We start from the raw sequence: 19,643 nt of genomic DNA on the forward strand, positions 1-19,643 counted from the left end.
GCACAATTTTCGGAGGAGGGAGCTAGTAGTAATAAATTACGCTGCAACATTAGTATTCTATTACTTTTAGTAATATAATGTGCATATATAAACTTATTAAAACAATAACTGCCATTTTTATAGTACACATTTTAGTGTAACGTTCTGCTGCTACAAATCCGCCAGTAAAAAGTCTTTTATTGGCTTTTTTTAAATTAAATTATACTCAGAAAACCAAATATTGTATTACTTGGCTGAACTTTTAGTTTAAACTATTTCATTCGTTTAATAAAAAATCAAATACTGTACTAAATTAACAAGTATAATTTTTAAGCGATATCCAAATTAATCAATCAACATGTAAGAATCAAGAGCAGAAGAGTAAGCTAAAATAACATTCAAAATTTAAACTCTGCATATTTCCTTAAATTTTTTCCTCAATAATTAGCCTGATATCCTTTCGCTACAGACCTGTATTTTTTTTTCTCTCTTCGTTCTCTCGTTATTCAAAAGCTCAGGAAAAATCGATACACCAGGCCTGCAGTACAGCGCACTCTTTACTAGCGTCTCCACCTCCAAGTGGAATGTATTCGAACCTCGACAGGCAGCGCACACCAACCAAATGCCTGCAGTCGCTGTAGAACAAACACGGAAAGGAGAATTGACATCGAAGCTGTTCGTAAGGGTAAAAGTAAGGGATTTTGAAGCTATCAGAGCTTAGAAACATCTTAGACGTCTTGCAACACGTGGCTGGAAGGTTGTACAGTGTGTGGTTAGCGATAAGCTTTCGTATAAAGAGGAAATATATAAACAAACGATATATTTCTTAGGCCTTGCCACGTTTATTGTAACTATAGTCTCTTCATGCAAGAAAATTGGGAGCCTCAATCCTCTACCGGCTATGCTCCTTTCACCATCCGACATCCACTTTATCAAAGACACCACCAATGGTATCTTAGTTCCAGACCAGAGGACAATCATCGACTTAAGTAACAAGTTTCAAGAAAGCCGGGAGAAGATACCTAAGATACAGGTGGTTGAGAAAGGCGGTTCATGGTTTGCCCTTAATAATAGCTATTTACACATCATACGGGAGCTTGAGAAGCAAGGGAAATGTCCACAGATTAGGGTAGAAGTGGTTCCTCTCAGCAGAGTCCCTGAAAGCGTTCAAAAGGGAATGGTTGTCGGCAGAGAAGATAAAACGGTTGCCGAAGGACAGACAGGGGCTACTTCGGTGCCATCGACGATATTACGTGGGGCTGATCAAGGTAAGGAATGTTAATTTTCTTAGCTATATCATTACAGTATGCTTTTGTAGTTTTATTCCAGTCCAACTCCTCTGAATCAAATCTGAAGTAAAAATGCCTTCCCCTATTTATGAATACTATTCTTAGAATCGCGGTATTTAATGACGTTGCAGAGTTGCTTTAAATATGAATGCATAGTGTTCCAAAAATATCTACATAAAAGCGAATATTAAGCAGTTTTAAATTTATTTTATTTATTATGATTATTTTTTTCTTTTGCACGACATGTGTATAAGGCAAAAGCAATTGTGCCATACACTATCTACTAGCGCTTGTAAAGGAAGAAAATAAACTTGGAAAAATGAAATATGCCGGTAGATTAACGTGGTTTGATAGCGAAACGTATTTACAAAAGATTGTGGTACATAGATAAGCTGTTGCCACATTCAGAGAATGACACGCATCTTTGAAGAAATACTGTTTACGGTATAATGCTTTCTAAAACACTCCACAAAGTCTGAGAATTTAAAATAATTAGCAGAATCAATCACTGATATTATATATAAAAAAAATTATGCGTGTAGTTTTGTCTTTCCTTTGGGACGTTAATAATTTTCGTTTAAGCTGTGAATGGTAAATTTTAATCGAATCTATTAGTTACTAAGCTGTTTAATTAAGTTTGCTTCTTTAATGTTCAATTTAACTAGCGCCATCTTTCATTCAAATAACAACAACATAAAAAAAAAAAAAGAAAACATGGAATGGACTTTATGGTCTTTTGCAACTTTTGTTTGGGATTTTGTAGGGTCGTCTGGAATCGACCCACTGGTGGGTCGATTCCAGACGATTGCAGCTTTTAATAACTGAATAATACAATATAAGTGGTCTTGGAGATTCTTTGTGATCCCCGTTAAATCAGTTCTACTCTCCGGATGGTGTTGAAATTTAAAAACAAGAATTAATAAGATCTTGAATGTAGACGAGACTTAAATTTCATAACACGTTGCAGTATTCTATCAGTTAATGTATGACGCACTGTCTAACTATACTCTTAGCATCTTTATCCCCACCCCAATGACTGCATTCGTTGACGAATCAAAGAGGAAAAAGTATAATAATAATATATTTTAATATCGATTGACCCTGTTTAACATGGGAATGCTTTTATAAAACTTTGCAGGGCCTTGAAACATTGAGTCCTTGAAAACCTAACCCAAACAAACAAAAAAACTTAACTGGTTTTCTTTTTATGTTAGCATAATTTTAAAATAAACTGGTTAGAAAATCCTGCAAAGGATAAAATCCAAATCTTCAGATAACATGCAAATCATTAAATCAATTTATTAGCTATTACGGTACCTTCTACCATTTTTTAATTAGAACATTAAATAATACTATCAGGACATTATTAATTACTATACGCACAAATTTGCATATGTACAATAATATTCGCAAAAAAAAAAAGTTATTCTCATGGCTTAGACTTAGATTAAGTTTCGTTGAGAATTTCGGGGAGATATTTAAAATTTGAGTTGAGTAGATCACTGTCAATATTCATCCGATTAATAAAAGCTTTGAAGGAATTAGGGAAAGCTTGTCCAACCTTTTTAGCTTATTGAAGACTCATGACTCTTGGTTTTTGCCTACTGACAAGCCAACGTATGATCCAGACAATTCGATCGTTCGCTTCAAGAATTATAACCCCCGAAAGTTTTACAAAAGTCGCTTAGTTTAATATTTTTAAATTAACACTGGTTAAACTTCAGTACAAGGCTCTTGCCCATAGATCTTTGCGACAATGAGTGATAGACAGGTCTAGCTTCGTTCACTGCTTCGCAGTGATTGACTGCTTATCACCACGATTTTGCGTTAGAGTGAATGCCGTTTTGTAAGCGAGTACATCTGGCAGGAATACGATGTACAAGCCGGAACCCTAACATTTGTAGTAGACATTTTTTTTTCCCTCTTGGCTCTGGATTATTCAAGCGAAAGAAAGTTTTTTTTTTTAATAGATTTTCATTTTGAACTAGTTCAAAGGTTATGTTAGTTTACGCCACCAATTCGGGACGGATTCAAGCGAAAAACGGTGTGTCCATAATCTTGTATGCTACAGATTGCGAAAATCGTTTTACGCATGAATCCGTCCTTAATCGGTGGCGTACACTAACCTTTAAATAGTTCAAAATGAAAGTGTACTAAAAACGATAAATTACTCACAAGACTGCATCTTCCAATCAATGCGAAGCAGCTGGCGGAGCTAAACCTGTCCATGACCCATTGTCGCAAGGATCCATGGGTAAGACCCTTGTTCCGAAGATCTAACCTTAACGTTTCTTATGAGTATAGCTCAGATTACGAATAATTTTCATTTCAGAACCAACGAAACAGTTGTTTGACGTTTGTTTGCAAGAAAGCAGTTTGTTTGCATGAGCTTATGTAACATCAGCCAAAAAAAAAAAAAAAAAATCAATCACAACCATTCCCTCTAAAAGAATGTCCAGTTCCTCCTTGAATTTATTTAAGCCATCAACTTCCACAACGACAGATGGAAGTTTGTTCCAGCAATTAACCACCCGCTGGCTAAAGGCAAATTTCCGCACATCTATTCTGCAACTGTCTTTCCTCAGTTTGAATTTATGCTCCCTTAGGTTCATAATCTGAGCAAGTGGAAGAATCCCATCAGATTTCAGTGTGCTCAACTCATTCATGGCCTTATACACCTCGCAGGTGCCTAGGCTTCAGCTGCTGCAATTTGCAGAACTTAAGCCTCTCTTGGTAAGAGGATCCCTTCATCCCCCTCACCAATCTTGTTGCCCTTCTCTGTACACGCTCCAGCAAATCTACATCCTTCCGAAAATGAGGCCTGCAGACCTATACGCAGTGCTCCTCAAGGCGTGGTCTGACCATTGCCTTATACAAAGGGATAATCACCTCCTCCTCCCTGTTAGAAAAATTCCTTTATATATTATTGACAAAACCCCATGACCCTCTCTTGCATCCTGTCTGCATTGCTCAGAAAACTTCATATCTGCCTGCACAATTACTCCCAGGTCTTTCATTTTCTACCATCCTAAGTGCAGTACCACACAGTTGGTACGTTCCTCTGGGGTTACTTCTACCCATATGCAGTACTTTGCATTTGTCAATGTTAAACTTCAATTACCACTTCTCAGCTCATCTGCCCAAATTTTATGGCAGTAGCGCACTGCCATTACTGTCATTAACAACCCTGCCAACCTTTGTATCATCTGCAAACTTTGACACTAAGCCTGATATACCTTCATCAATATCATTAATAAATATACAAAACAACAGTGGGCCCAACACCGAACCCTGTGGGACTCTACTGATAACATTAGTCCACGGAGAGCAGCGTCCATTGATTACTACCCTCTGTCTTCTCCCACTCAATCACCCTTTTATCCATTGTAGCAACTTACCCTTAATACCATTCTGCTCCAATTTGTACAGTAGTCTTCCATTTTTTTTTAAATAAAATATAAAATCAAAACGATGCCGTTACATTACTCATGTAGTTAAATTTATGGGTAAACTATGGTGTATTTACACCAATAATATATAGTAGTCTTCCATGCGCAACAGTGTCAAAAGCTTTCCTGAAATCCAAGTATATGATATCAAAATTATTTTTTCCCTCCAGTTCCTTTGTAACCACATCATAATATCCTATCAAATTTGTGAGACAAGACTTTCCCTTAACAGACCCATGCTGTGTCTGAATTATTGCTGCAGTCTTGTCTAGATGATCCTGCAATGCATCTTTAACCAGTGACTCCATTATTTTACCCGAAACAGAAGTTAAACTAACTGGTCTGTAATTACTCGTGTCACCCTTGGATCCCCCTCTGTGAATTGGGAATACATTTGCACATCTCCAGTCCGTGGGGACTTCCCCTGAGTCCAAGGATGCTCTCATAATTATGGCTAAGGTTTTGCTTACTTCCTTTGCCACCTCCATTAATATAACTGGATAGATCCCATCCATCCCAGGTGCCTTTCTTATGTGTAACTTCAACAATTTCTCCTCCACTTTGCTCTCAGCTATTACAAAATCATTAAGCACCAAAATCAGTTATTACAAAATCATTAAGTACGATGAGATCGACCTTAATTGGGACCCTAAACTTTCTTTCAACAAGCATAAAAGCACAAGCAACAAGGAATTAAACTTATACAAACCCTGGTGGAGTATCAAACAGCTCACCCCAGTTCATTCTTATATTACTAGGTGTCTTGGAGCAGTTATATGGTCACCATCTCCGCTTATATAGATTCAGATCTCAAACCTTGAAATCATGGACTACAAAAAATGAAAGTAAAGACCTTTTTAAAAATTGTTTGTTTGGTGCATTAATCTCTCCATTTGTTAATATTGGAGATATCAGATGACCGGAGGAAAAAATGGAGTTCAAGAAATGGGTGCCACAGAAAGAATGTTGCCTACAGATAATGCAGTTAGCCTATTAAACTAGTCTACGATTAAATTAATGAGGGCCAAGGATATAGAAGAAAATTAAGATACTTTGGCCAACACCGTCTAATTTTCTTCATTCTGACAACTAGAACTATTAGAAATAAAAAAATAATTCTCTAGAATTGCATAAGGGTTGAATGAATAAATATTAGAATTACGAAATCTAACAGTGCGGATTGTACAGATGACGCTTTGTTCTATTAATAGACCTTCCTGGAGTCGAGCCATTTACTGAGTGCTACGTGGTCAGATAGTATTCTGTAAATCCACTCATCTTAATGAAGCAACTTCAAGGGAGCGCTGGACAAGCAAGCCTTGCTGTATTTCTCTAGCCTCTTGCTATTTTTAATATTTACCGTATTTTCGGGACAATAAGACGCACTTTACTTTTTCTAGAAAATGTTTCCTAACCCCCTCCTGCGTCTTATGGTCCTCAGGTACACTATATGAACATTGTAGTGTTTTATACCTAGCCGTGGCTATAGAAGATATGATCAATGTCCATTCTAAACAAGTTAGCTCTGTTAGTGTGCGTAATCATTTCAGATCATTTCGGCATTTTTATGCACACCATCCGTTTAAGCTTTAATTGCTTTAAACAACAAAACAAAAGCAAATAAAGAATTCTAAGGTTTTTTTTTTTTTTGCTCCACTAGTACTGTAGCAAACATGGCTAGAACTCAAACGAAAAATATGTATAAAATCCACTTTAAATTGACATTTTCTCGTAGCTTAAAATAGGAAATAAGGAAACTGCTGACATTGAATTCTTTTACTATAAACATACAAAAAGAAAAGTTTCCACTTACATTCTTATAGCCTTCAGCTATAGGAAGAAGACATAACAAATAATTCTTAACTTTGGATAAGGACGGTGCTTCAAGGAACTGTAAACTTTTTTGATACAATGACGTAAGGAAAAACTTGCCAAGGTAGTCAAAAATTGTGTTATATTCGTGATATTCATTATTAGAAATGTGGTCAAACCGGAAATGAAAAACCGATAGTGGACTATATTATTTGCTCAGTGTTAAAATAAGAACCCGATTTTAAGTAAATGGGTGGAAAATCAGCGGACTACTCCTCATTCCATCCCCTTTGAAAAAAGACTTATTTTCGGCTGAACTCCCGATTATGGTACATCTTGTCACCGCGTTGCGGATATGGCCAATTTCGGAACGGATTCAAGCAAAAGAAGTGTGGATTTTTTAATAGATTTTCATTTTTGGCTAGTGAAAACAGGTTAGGTTAGCTTACGCCAGTAATTCAGGACTGAATCAAGCAAAAGAAGCGACTTACTCTGGAAGTGTACCCATAATCTGGAGATAACCTTATTTTCATTTTCGTAAGTTCGCAGGTTAGGAATTTAAAAGGACTGTATTTTTCGTAATATTGGACTAAATTCCCCTTCCCCTGTTTAATAAGTTTCTGAAACTTTTAAATATCCTCCCCCCCTTCAATCAAATTTATGCTTTTGTCCCTTGTTGAGTTTTTCAATAATGGCAGTAAAATGAGTTTTTATTTCAAGTAGAAATTATCAGAAATACATTCTCTTCTGAAATACGAACAATTTCGGACTTCGAACAATTTTTTTAGTATTAATCTTAGTATTAGTAATGGCCTTATGGTGCAAAGAAGCCTAAGGCTCATGCTGCACCAGCCAAAAAAAAAAAAATATAGTAAAATAGTAGTAATAATAATAATTTTAAATAAAAGAAGGAAATGGACAACCTATGCATTTCCCTCCTCCTTGGGTAACTGACTCCTTGGGATCCGGCTGACCTTTGAATTTCCCCAACCTGTCAGTCTCTAACACCCACGTAGATAACATTTCGGTAATTTATAACTCGCTGGCTAAAATAAAATTTCCTGCAATCCAGTCTAAATATCTCCCCCATAACTTGAATTTATGGCCCCTAGTTCTAGAATCTTGAACCCTAGTTCTAGAACCGTGAAAACTTCGTCCTCGTTCATTTTACTTTTGCCTCTCAAAGCCTTAAACGCCTCAATTAAGTCTCCTCTAAGATTCCTAGTTTACAGGCTGCGCAACCCACATAATCGAAGTCGTTCCCCATACGGGCGCCCTTTTGCCAATCTCACCAGGCGAGTTACTCGTCTCTGGACCGTTTCAAGAAGCTCTGCCTTTTTTTTAGGTGCGGTCTCCATACTTGAGTACAGTATTCCAATTTTTATTTATAATTTTTAATAGAAACAGGACATTCTGACCTGAACTCTATAAGTCAGAGCTACGCTCTCGCTTGAATTATTTCCAAATATAAAAATTTACAGTTTGGTGTAAAAGTGCAAAAAAAAAAAAAAAAACAAACAAACGGAACTACTTTTTATTCTGATAAAATAACAAAAAAACTGGTTCCTTATTAGAAGGGGGTAAAAGCAGGTCCGTACATTTATTAACGAGTCTTAATTGAGAAACTAAGGGTTTTTTTTTCTCCCTGAAACAATAGGATGCTGCTATTCGATCAGTTATTTCCTCTGGAAATAAAAACCAATTTTTGTAATCTATACTTTGGATTTAAAAAAAGCCATATTTATCATTTAGTATATGCCTATCAAACTATCGATTTACTTTATTTTATTAATAATAATGGACAGTATTTCACATTTTTCACATAAAAAAAAAAAAAAAAAAAAAAGCATTTATGAACAGTTCGATTGATTGAGAAACACCGAAAAGTATTAATTATTTCAGTAATTTTGATATGTATAGTCTGGTAAGAGTAATCTTTACTTAGTGAGAGGTAAAGAGTTGTGGTCAACGGCTTTTAATAATTTTAGATTTCTTTATATCGTGTCATGCGCTCCATCCCATCTTATCAAGAAGGGTTCTCACAGCTTCAATGAGACGCTGTCTCCCCATTCGCTTCCTCCGATAACTTTGCAGTTGATTTGGAGTCTGCTAAGCGGGAAGAGATAAAAAGGGCTCAGATTTAGAAATTAAGTCTTTCTTTTAAGGGAGGACCAAATTTCTGCTGACTCATGTCAGCAGATTGGCAGTATTGCTGGCTTTCGGCGATCGATGGTTTATTATCAAAGAAAAACCACATTTTCTTCTTTTCACTGATGCTGTAGGCAAATAGCCAAGAAAGCGAAAAGGCCGTCTAAGCGAACTGAGGTGTACGCTTTATACTGCCTTTCTTATCTTGAAAGGGGGGGGGGGTAATCCAGGAATGGTTGAAGGCTTTTGTCATTCGAACATAAGGTTGATAGTGGTCACCTTAAACGGTGACGCACTAAAACTAGCGGCAAAATATAGCCGCAATTTTATTGGTTAATTTGAAGGGAATACCGACCTTGGACAAGGTCAGAAAGCAGTTGAGATTATGCAAGGGAACTACTTATATGGATTCATCAGTCGAACTTTATACGAATTACTCTTGTCCTTGGTTGTAGTGTCAAGCGCTCATCGTAAGGTCTGACGAAGGCTGTTGTAAAGTAAGGTAAAGGATGTTTTTTGGAGAGAAACCTGCCCTACCCAATAGAGAAAGTCGCATGGATAAAGCCACATATCGAGTATGTAACGTTTCTTGTCTTGTTATAGGTGCTGTACAGCGTTTACATCTGGGTGACCAAAAATAATTGATCCACTTGAAACAGAAGATCATCCATAGTTTCGGGCATGGATTTAATCTTCTCGATTAACGCTTTTCCACATCATATAGGTCTTCATGAAACCTTTTTCCTGCTCACCATGACTGTACCTATATTTGACGGAAAAACCTTTTTTAGTGAAAATGAATAAAATGTAATTTTAGCAATATTGTAAGTGGCATACACACAGGCAAAGTGCTTACACACTTTGTAAGCTTTTTAACATCTCTTCCACAAAATTGTAGTTCAAGTGCTGTATATTATGTTTGCTGCTGTGCGATAATTGCAGTAATGAATGGACAGTATAGCGGATGCGCAGAAAGAAAATGTTCGTAGTTCGCGCATATGAAACTCGTTAATTTTGGGAAGCCCTTTTTGTTATCCATTTATTAAATATACAAGTCATGAAATATTAATATTTTCCTATTATATTAATCACAGAAGAAACGTTAAATACGCCTTGCATTTAAATAGCTGCTTTTATTAAATTAGTAAATAACTGGTAATAAGATAATTACTTTACTTTTCACTTCTGTTAATCACAGAGAAATAAATTTAATTTAAGAAGTAAAAATCGAATGGGCATGAAATGTAACGACACTCTGCATACATGCTCCCCCTGAGAGATTTGTCTACAATTGTCATAACAGGTTTTAATTCAAGGAATCCCCATTGAATTCTGTGTCCAAACAAAGTAAAGTGTGTGGAGTATAATTAAACCAGTAAGTTAATGTAAACATTGCGTTACATTTCAGGCGCGTTAGCAAATAGTAACGGTTCATCATTTATAAAAAAAAAATTTTTAAAAAATGGGCAAAACACAATGATTGTGCTAACCGTGGCAACTTCGTTTCTGCGCATCCGCCACGTTGCCCATTCATTTCTGCAACCAGCGCACAACGACAAACAATATCCAGTGATTCAGCTACAGTATACGATATAATGGATATTGTATGTGATGTGTATGAAAAAAATAATTTCTCGATTTCTATTGGCCCGATTTTAACGAAATTTCGGAAGGAGCTACAAATCATTCTAACGTGCGAAATAAAAAAATTTCATGATAATACATTTACTAGGAATCGAGTTATTACATGCTGACGGATGGATATGGTAAAGAACAGTAGGTCCATTACGCATATGTAACGGACCTACTGTCTTTACCATGGTGTATCAGATCTGGTGTACCATACTTAATTCTTTGTCTTAATTTAATAATCGATGCAATAGTTTCATTGGTTTAATAGTTGCGTCTCTTCTTATATTGCAATTCCTTTTACACTTTCGCTAAGGTTGAGCTTCCAATTCTTATGACAAGAATGAGAAATTCTTTAGATGATTAATCTTGTTCGCGATCTGGTCATCAATTCACAATTATGTAAACATGTTCCCATCATGCAGTTTGTATATGATTGCTCAGCAAGCAAAAATGACGTTAGATTTCCCAAAGTTAATGAGATGTGTCACTGCGTCTTTCATCTTATTTTGGCCACAGCATATGGTTTCAGATGTCGATTCAGATTATTCTAAATTAATATTTTCTGGTTTCTTTTAGGTAAACGGCATCACAGAAGACCCATATGACTACATGCATAGTTTTATCTCTTTCTATTCATTAACATTTTTGAGGTACAGTTGCTGCACCTTGCTTTGTACAAAATATACAATTTCTATGATTTTAGTTTCGCTTGTTTGTTTTTAGGTTCTTCATATATGTGCTGTCTTCACCATGTCTGTCCGTCCGTCCGCATGTAACAGGACTTCCAGTGGGCGGATTTTCATGAAATTTTGTTTGGGCCTTTCAAAAATATCTGTTGGGCCATTCCAGACAAATACAAATTCTGCATTTTTTTTTTTCATACAATATGAAAATAAAAATTGAATTCTTACATTAAATAGTTTTAATGCGGTATGGTTAGCTTTAGACGATCTGTGCACGCTTCAGGGTTGGATTTAGGACCTAAAAAAAAAAAAAAATGATGTAAACATGGTCTTATTTTTGGCTTGTTTCCGAGTTACAGCCATTTTTGTGCGTTCCAGCATAACTGAGTTAGCATAACTGGCTCCATTCAGCTGTTTACAAACAGTGTTCGATATTTCATATAGTTGTAGTTATGTAAACTTGCTGTAGTTATGTAAACAAGATCATAGTGCTCTTTGAGTGACTTCAGTTAGTTCTCCCGACAATGGCACAACATTTGGAGCTCGTTATTAATATTTTGATACTGTGCATTTGCTGTCATAATGGAGGTATATTATTATCTGCCATTATTCAAATAGATGGCAGACATTCATCTCATTCATGAACTTGCTAGATGCAATGCAGCTGAGGAAAGTCTGTATGCAGAAACTACCTTAATCGTCATGTGCAAAATAAGAAGCCCTTTCGGAGAATTCATGAATGTCCTGAGGAAACTGTAAATAGCTTTTTGCTTTCAGTGAGTGAACTGTTAAAAAAAAAGTTTGCATTTTAAAGTAATTATTTGAAACTCTGGTAATAAATTTTGTAGTCTTTTCTACAATAATTTTGTAAAACATTAATTTGGTTATGTTTGTTTATTTTTTAAATTTATTTTGTTGTTTAAATTTTAATTCCATGAATAGATAATGTTGCTTGATGTTTGAGTCGTGTCAGCCTTCAGAACTTTGATAAAAAAAAATTAAAGTTACATAAAACGCCATATTTAAATTTGAACAACGTTAGTTCGAAATGGTATTTTTTTAACCATAGTCAAATATGAGATTATCATAACACTGATTTACTTAGATACAATATACTGAAACTTAACAGTTAATTACTTTTCTATTATATCTGCCATTAATTAAAAATAACTGTAGTATATTCCTTTAAAAATTTAATTTCATACTAGGATTACATAAAGAAAGGATTACATATCTGCAAATTTATTTTTCTTTTTAATTGAATTTAAAACAGCGACTTTTAAAAATGAAATAATTTATTAATTAGGCCAAATTGCAAAATCAGACTTGTACAGCTAATAAGAGGGAAAGACCCCAGGGGCTCACATTTGGTGAGTATGGGCTTGGCACACCCAGGGCCCTGAGCTGGATATCATCATCATTTTCTCTCTCTCTCTCTCTCTCTCTCTCTCTCTCTCTCTCTCTCTCTCTCTCTCTCTCTCTCAGGGTAATTCGGAAACTTTTTTTTTGGCTGGTGCAGCATAAGCCTCAGGCTTCCTTGCACCATATGGCTGATATTAATAATAATTTCAGCTAAAATAGCTTGCAATAGAATTTACATTTATTCTACATTTATATAAATGATATATAGGAAATTCATGTGAACAGCCATTTGGATTTTGTACATGCAGTTCTTTGCCTAAAAATGGACGTTTTAACAATCTATGTAGATATTATAGCTACTCGATGTATTGCAACTCACTTCAACATTTTTGAGGCTGAACTGGTCGTGGTAAAAGCCGACCAATTGTGGAGTTTTTATACTTTCGAAGCTCTACTGAATATGAATGAGAGTACTACAATAAAACAAATCAGTGCTAGCAGTCTCTTTTGTTAACCATGGAGCAGCATTTGATTTCATAAATATTCAGGGTCTCCTCTCTCTTTCCCTTCCCCCCCGGAACATTATTACTTCATTCAAAGTGACGTGCCATGGTTTTTTCTAACCACGCTCCTGCGTAAAAGAACATCACTACCTCAAGCAAGATTACAGCAGGTATTCCACAAGGAACGTTCTCTCTCTGTCCTCTTAGTTACTGCCATCATTCCCTACGCACTTGACAGCACAGACGTAATCTGCTATTCCGATAGTATTAATATCCTAACAGAAATCAAAATCAGACTTCACGGTATCAAGGATACAATCACTAAAAAGTTCAGTGATCTATAGAACTATCTCAAGGACTTCCATCTTTGGATAAAGCCAGATAATCAGCGGAGATGATTTTTTTTTTTCTCTAAAACTTCAGCCCACTCAATTACAAATCTCTCCTGAAGGATTGGAAATACAATATATTATATATATAGTGAAACTCAGTCTGATCTTGGTATTGTCTTTGACCCCAAACTAATCTTCAATGTATTGACAGACTGACTTCAACCCTTCTTCCAATTGTTATGGATCACCGAGCATCAACTATTACACCTCAGGGATTCATCCCTGGTGAGGAAGTATATCTACACAAGTTGATTCGGTTATCTCACATCTGAAATCTGAGCATCAGCAGCATTCATTGACAGAAAAGGCAATTATTTGAGAGAATGTTGGTTATCACGGTGGATTGTGTTGGATATTGACTCAAACTACATCTCCCCCTACATCAGAGGCCGAGTGATGTGGCAGGTGCTTCGGGCATCTCTAGGCTGCCATCTCTGGTTGCAGACAGGCAGTTCGTACTCCAGGAAGAGATGCAATGTGGTATGATTTCAGAACCCTGAAAACATCTGAAACCTATGTTCGTGAACAATCCTGTCGCCACGTCTTAGATCGGTACCGGCCCTCACAGCAAACCCTACCAGACTGGCGCTACCGGACAGATTCCTCCTACGACAGGTGTCCCCCCCCCCGTTCAAGCACTTAATGACGATTTTCACAAATTCGGTCTAGACAGAGAGGGTACAGGCATAAGATTCTTGACAACGCTCGCTATATACTCTCCTAGTTATATTATATATCAAAATACAGTGAAACCACAGTACTTATTCCCCTCCCTCGATGTTCTCACATGTTGCATGATACAGTGCTTTTCTCGTAGTGTGTTGGCTCCATGATCGGATCACTGACATAAAAGCACAGGATCCTTGTTTCTGGAGTTTACTTTTGTAATGCAAGGCAATCTCTGATTCCTATTGGGATGGAACAAAGTGCCAAGTCTTTAAAAAGGTGGTACAATCTGCACTTGTAAACCACTGCTCTGACTACAGACCTCACACCTCCAGACAGCCATAAAGAACAGATCTACAACTACCAACCTTAAGGATACAGAAAGCTATCCATGAAAAAGACCAAATTGAGCAATTTGACTTCTTTCGTTCTGCATATGACTATCTCCGTCCCAGCATCCGTTCACATTCTCAGGGAAATCTCTGAAAATTATTGAAACTATTAGTCTCGGGCACCTACAAATCTCCTTTAATATTAAAAATTTCTTGTTTGTATGTGACTTCAACAAGATTTTCTTGTATTAAGACGACTACGTTTTGTCTGTTGGCATTCTATTCAAGCTATTCATGTGAGTGAATATTTTCATAAAGGAAAATTTATATGCAGCTTATCACGAAAGATACTGACAACAGAAAACTGAAACCTGTGTGATCGCTTATGAAACTATCAACAAAATATATCGATTTTAGCTAATGAAATTGTTAAAAATTCGTGCAACATTTATAAAGATTTCTGTAACAGTTTTATATTACAGAAACCACATTATAGTACTGTGTCGTATTAATCCGCTGTGGAAAACGTTTCCAGCCCACTGACTTAAATAACTCCTTCATTCCAAGCAATCAGATAGTTCCAATTTATTCGATTAGTTTTAAGGAGTTTTTACTGTAATACGACTGGGATAAACCATTTCCTTTCAGAGGAAAGGATATAAAACAGAAATACTTTCTTTTTCAATCTCCTTTCTAAGGATGGAAATCTTGCAATTGGAAAGATCACAATTGCCTTCTGTCCCCTAATCAGATGAAGCAAGATCCATGGGTACCCTAGTATTTGCGTGAGGGATATATTGATCTGTTCGTTGATTTAATTCAAATAGGCTTCATTATTCGTAAGTGATCAGCTGCCCGATAAGTTAATGGGTGGAGGTTTTATAAAAATTGTTTCCTCAGTTTGGTTAGATTAAAATGTCTGTCGACCAATATAGCTTGTGAAAACAAAGAATCACGATTATTTATTACGGTCGAAGTCGAGATCAATGATTTAGTGACTGTGGTGACTTGACATAGTTGAAAGCGAAAATTTTAGGCCATTTTCTTAATCGTAATAGTGGAGTAAATGCGGTGTAAGTTACAGTAAGGAGGATATAAACGGAAAATTTATCCGTTTATATACTCCTTACTGTAAATTACATGATATAAGCTGTAGAAACATAGTGACAGTCTCACATCGGCGAATCCAGCCTTAATATTTTTGTTTATGTATGAGAAACAACATAGGAAAATTATTATGTTGACAGATACTGCATAATATAGATAATGCAGTAAATGTTTGAGTGGGAGAAGACGGAGAGTGGTAATCAATGGACTAATGATATTAGGGGAGGCCTCCAGGGTTCGGTGTTGGGCCAATTTTTGTTTTCTGTATTTGTCAATGATATTATGAAGGCATATCAGGCTTAGCGTCTAAGTTTGCGGACGATACGAAGGTTGGCAGGGTTGTTAATGACAGTACGTTCTGCAACAGGATCCAGAAAAGTTGGGCTGAGAGGTGGCAACTGAAGTTTAACGCGGACAAATGCAAGTACTGCATACGGGTAGCAGTAACCCCAGATTAATGTACCGATTGTGCGATACTACACTCAGGGTAGTGCAGAATGAAAACAACCTGGGAGTAATTGTGCAGTCAGATATAAAGTTTTCCGAGCAGTGCAGACAAGCGGCCTGAGCAGCTCATGGGGTCTTGTCAATGATATACAGGAATTTTGTTAGCAGGTATAGGGAGGCGATTATCCCTTTGTATAAGGCGATGGTCAGGCTACACCAGAGGTTCCCAAACTTTCTTGGTTCACGGCGCCCTTACTATCCCAGTAATTTTTTTCATGGCACCCCTAGGCCAAAAGAAATACCTAACACAATGGTTTTCGACCTTTTAATATAATAATTTTATTCTTTATATAGAGGTACTAAATAAAGATCAATTATAGATCACCACAAAATTAAAAAGATACGTTACAATGGATATTGTACCCTTTTTATAGTGAATTAAATATATAAATTTCAAAAAATATAACTAAGTAACTTAAACCCAAATTACACGGCACCCCAAGAATGTTGTTGCGGCACCCCGGTTGAAAACCACTGGGCCACACCTTGAGTACTGCATTCAAGTCTAGACATCTCATTTTGGGAAGGATGTAGAGCTGCTGGAACGAGTACAGATAAGGGCAACGAGATTGGCGACGGGAACAAAGGGTTGCTCTTACCAAGAAAGGCTTAAGTTCTGCAAATTGCAGCGTCTGGCGGCTAGGCACCTGCGAGGTGATCTGATTGACGTGTGTAAGGATTTGAATGGATTGAGCAAGTTCAATGCTGATGGGATTCTTGCTCAGACTACACACGAGGGGCCATAAATTCAAATTGAAGGACGGTTGCAGAATAGATATACGGAAACTTGCCTTTAGCCAGCGAGTGGTTGATTGCCGTAACACACTTCAATCTATCATTGTAGAAGTTGATAGCTTAAATATATTCAAGGAAAACCTGGACAAACTTTTGGAATAAATTGATAGGTGAAATGAGAATTTTTTTTTTGCTGATGTTGTATAAGCCTTGCTTTCTTGCCCCTCTAACTGTTCTACAGTAATAGGCTTGTGTTGGACCCTTATTAATGATGTGGTGATTTTCAGAAAAAAATTAGGATTTCACTAGAACTTTTCCATGGTTTGTTCAGCCTGTAAACAAACCAGTTTTAGAACATACACAGTTTACAAATGCTCATATGAAGACCTGGTGTCCTGTGTTGCCTTGTCGGCTAATCCAAGACAGTGACGACAATTTCCACGTCATTCTTATGATCGAATTGTGACGAATCAAATTCCGTACTGTGCAATAAAACTTCTTGCTAGCTAAGATTGCTTTAATACCGCCTATACTGGAAAAATAATCTTTTGTTTTTAAGAAATTTATACAAGAACTTTGCCTGAGTATATTTTCTTGCTTTCCAGGACATAACTGGCAGGATTTGCATTGATTAATATAGCTGCGACTGTCATGTGTTTATTTCGTTACGTAACATAAATATTTCGTGGATCTTCTCCAAATATTCTGTCATTCTGTAATATTATGACTTATGAGATGGGGATTTTGAACGTGCCGCCATAATCCAGTACTGATCTTGTAGACAGAATTGTGTTAGGCAACTTGTCTCATATTGAAACTCGTCTTTCTGTAGGCCGAAAAATATAAAGCCCATTAGTCTCGAAAGTTACATGGTCTTTGAAATCATTTCGGGAGATGTCAGTCTTTTATGTTGTATTTTCGCTCTGCTTCTTTTATTATGAGCGTCTTGTGGAGATTTGCACATGAAGATGTGTGTGCAAATCTCCACAAATTTATATAATGATTCCTCTGAAAAAAGTAAAGTATAGCAAAAGTAATATTATTATTACTATATAAATAAATGAGTTATCTAATTAACAAAAGAAATTTATATTAACTATGTTTACATTAGCTGCATTAATACATGCTAAGATCCTTCCGAATGAGATATATTTCCCCGATGTATTTAAAAATGGGCATAGCGAACTGTTACACTGTGCTGGATAGTTGGAGGAAGAGGGGAATAAAAATAATCGGTACGTGTTGGGTAATAAAAATTGCTATCGCACGAAAAATAATTGTACCTAGTTGTTAAAAAGAAAGATTGACTCCTACTGTGAGTAAATGATTTCTTAATAGGACTGTTGAGTGAAATCTATATTTAGCTCGGTATACTTCAGAGCTAGTTCTGTTATTTACTCTAACAGGAAGGGAATCTTTTATTTAATATATTCATTATCGGATTGTCAATATTCATTAACCCATGAATAAAATTGTTTCATTCAGGATCAATTTGACAAGAAATAAATGTAATTACTTCTAATCTTACGGGAACTAATTAAATAAGCGACGCCAATCTACTACGTGAAAGATTAAGATGTTTTATTTAAAATGTTGCAATTAAATTGAATATACCTCAACAGAAGCTGAGCGAAGTATCAAGGAGTGTTGTTCTACTGAGTTCCAGTAGTTCAGTCCACATCAATCCAGGTGCCAATCTAACAGGCTCATGGCGAGAACCCGTGACTTCTCGAAGTGTCACCAAACTATTTCTGTTGAGGTATATTCAATCATAACATTTTTAATAAAACAGCTTAATCTTTCACGTTATGAATTATTCCTTATTTTTTTTATTCCCATAAAAGTAATAACCACGTACGCTCCTCATTCCAACTAATTATTTTTAATAACTAAACTTTCAGTTATATATCGAATAAATGGTATAGCTTTATTGACTGTATAAAATAACTGTTGAACTGAAAATAAAAAAAAAATTACATTTAAAATCTGAGGCAAAATTTAATTTGCTATAGTATGGAGAAAACGTTTTAGCAGCTTAGTCATTCAGCAGGCCTACTCACTCAGCACCTTCAGTGAGTGAGGAGAGGTACGTCTAGTAAGTAACTTTGACCCGCTAATTTTTATCCTTACTAGATGTCTGGAATTTTGGTTGTTGACTTCAGTACTACTAATGATTTCCCTGCTATTTTTTATTAGACAAATGATAACACCTCTTATTGTGAAGAAATTAAACATTTCCGTTGAAAATTGAAGTCCCAAAATGATCCTGTGGTGAAGAAATGACCAGATAGTCCAAAATCCTTGTCGAGAGGCAAGGATTTTGAACTATCCTGTGAAACTCGGAACATCATCACTCCACGTACCCCTAAAAACCCTTATTTTGGAGATGCAAGGAGCAACGAGTAGCCGTGTACCTCTACATTTGTATAGAGCTGCGTCCCATAAATTTCTACAATAGAGATGAAACGCAAAAGTCCTTGATTGTCAAATCTAATTCGTAGTGTCAGTTGATTATAATCAGTTCTTCCAAAGACTAAATAATTAATTTTTGTTCGTATAATAAAACCGGATAAGAAATTTGACTATTGCTCAAACCTCTGTCGGTGAAACACGTCGGTAGTCACAGAAACAAACTATAAAAACAATATTTGTAAACAGATTCTCTCACACGCCATATAAGTCCTGATGATGATCATTTTTCTCATCATGTACTTCTCAATAAAATAAAATAACTTGATGTCCCCTATAAAACAATATATATATGTTGCGAAAGAGATATTATTGCATTTTGTTAACGAAGAAAGCTGCCAAACTGAATTTTTGACGTATCATTTAATGTAAGGATTTTATGTTCGCGTTCTTCTATTAAGACGAAATCTAATTGCGAAAGGAATAAAAGTTTGTTTAAAGAGTCCACAAAAATTTAATTGTAACCATTAAAACTGACGCGGTTCTAATTTCCGTAATTTATACCTTTGTTGAACTTAAGTAAAAATAGAGAAAGCGTTGTTGATCCTATACATAACTATAAATTCCACGAATTAAAA

The 19,643-nt window shown here is 36.0% G+C and overlaps 1 protein-coding gene across 1 annotated transcript in view; it reads left to right on the forward strand.

Moving 5' to 3' along the window:
* The first annotated feature begins 550 nt into the window (after positions 1-550).
* Positions 551-19,643, forward strand: part of LOC150082195 (uncharacterized) — a 34,715-nt gene continuing 15,622 nt past the window's right edge. Inside the window, exon 1 of the mRNA XM_090380039.1 lies at positions 551-1,247. Coding sequence (XP_090236165.1) covers positions 881-1,247 — 367 coding nt within the window. The 5' untranslated portion in view covers positions 551-880. The remainder of the gene's footprint in view (positions 1,248-19,643) is intronic.

The sequence above is a fragment of the Mastigoproctus giganteus genome, chromosome 8, assembly GCF_048544385.1.
Source record: "Mastigoproctus giganteus isolate SK-2022 chromosome 8, ASM4854438v1, whole genome shotgun sequence".
Classification (NCBI taxonomy): domain Eukaryota; kingdom Metazoa; phylum Arthropoda; class Arachnida; order Uropygi; family Thelyphonidae; genus Mastigoproctus; species Mastigoproctus giganteus.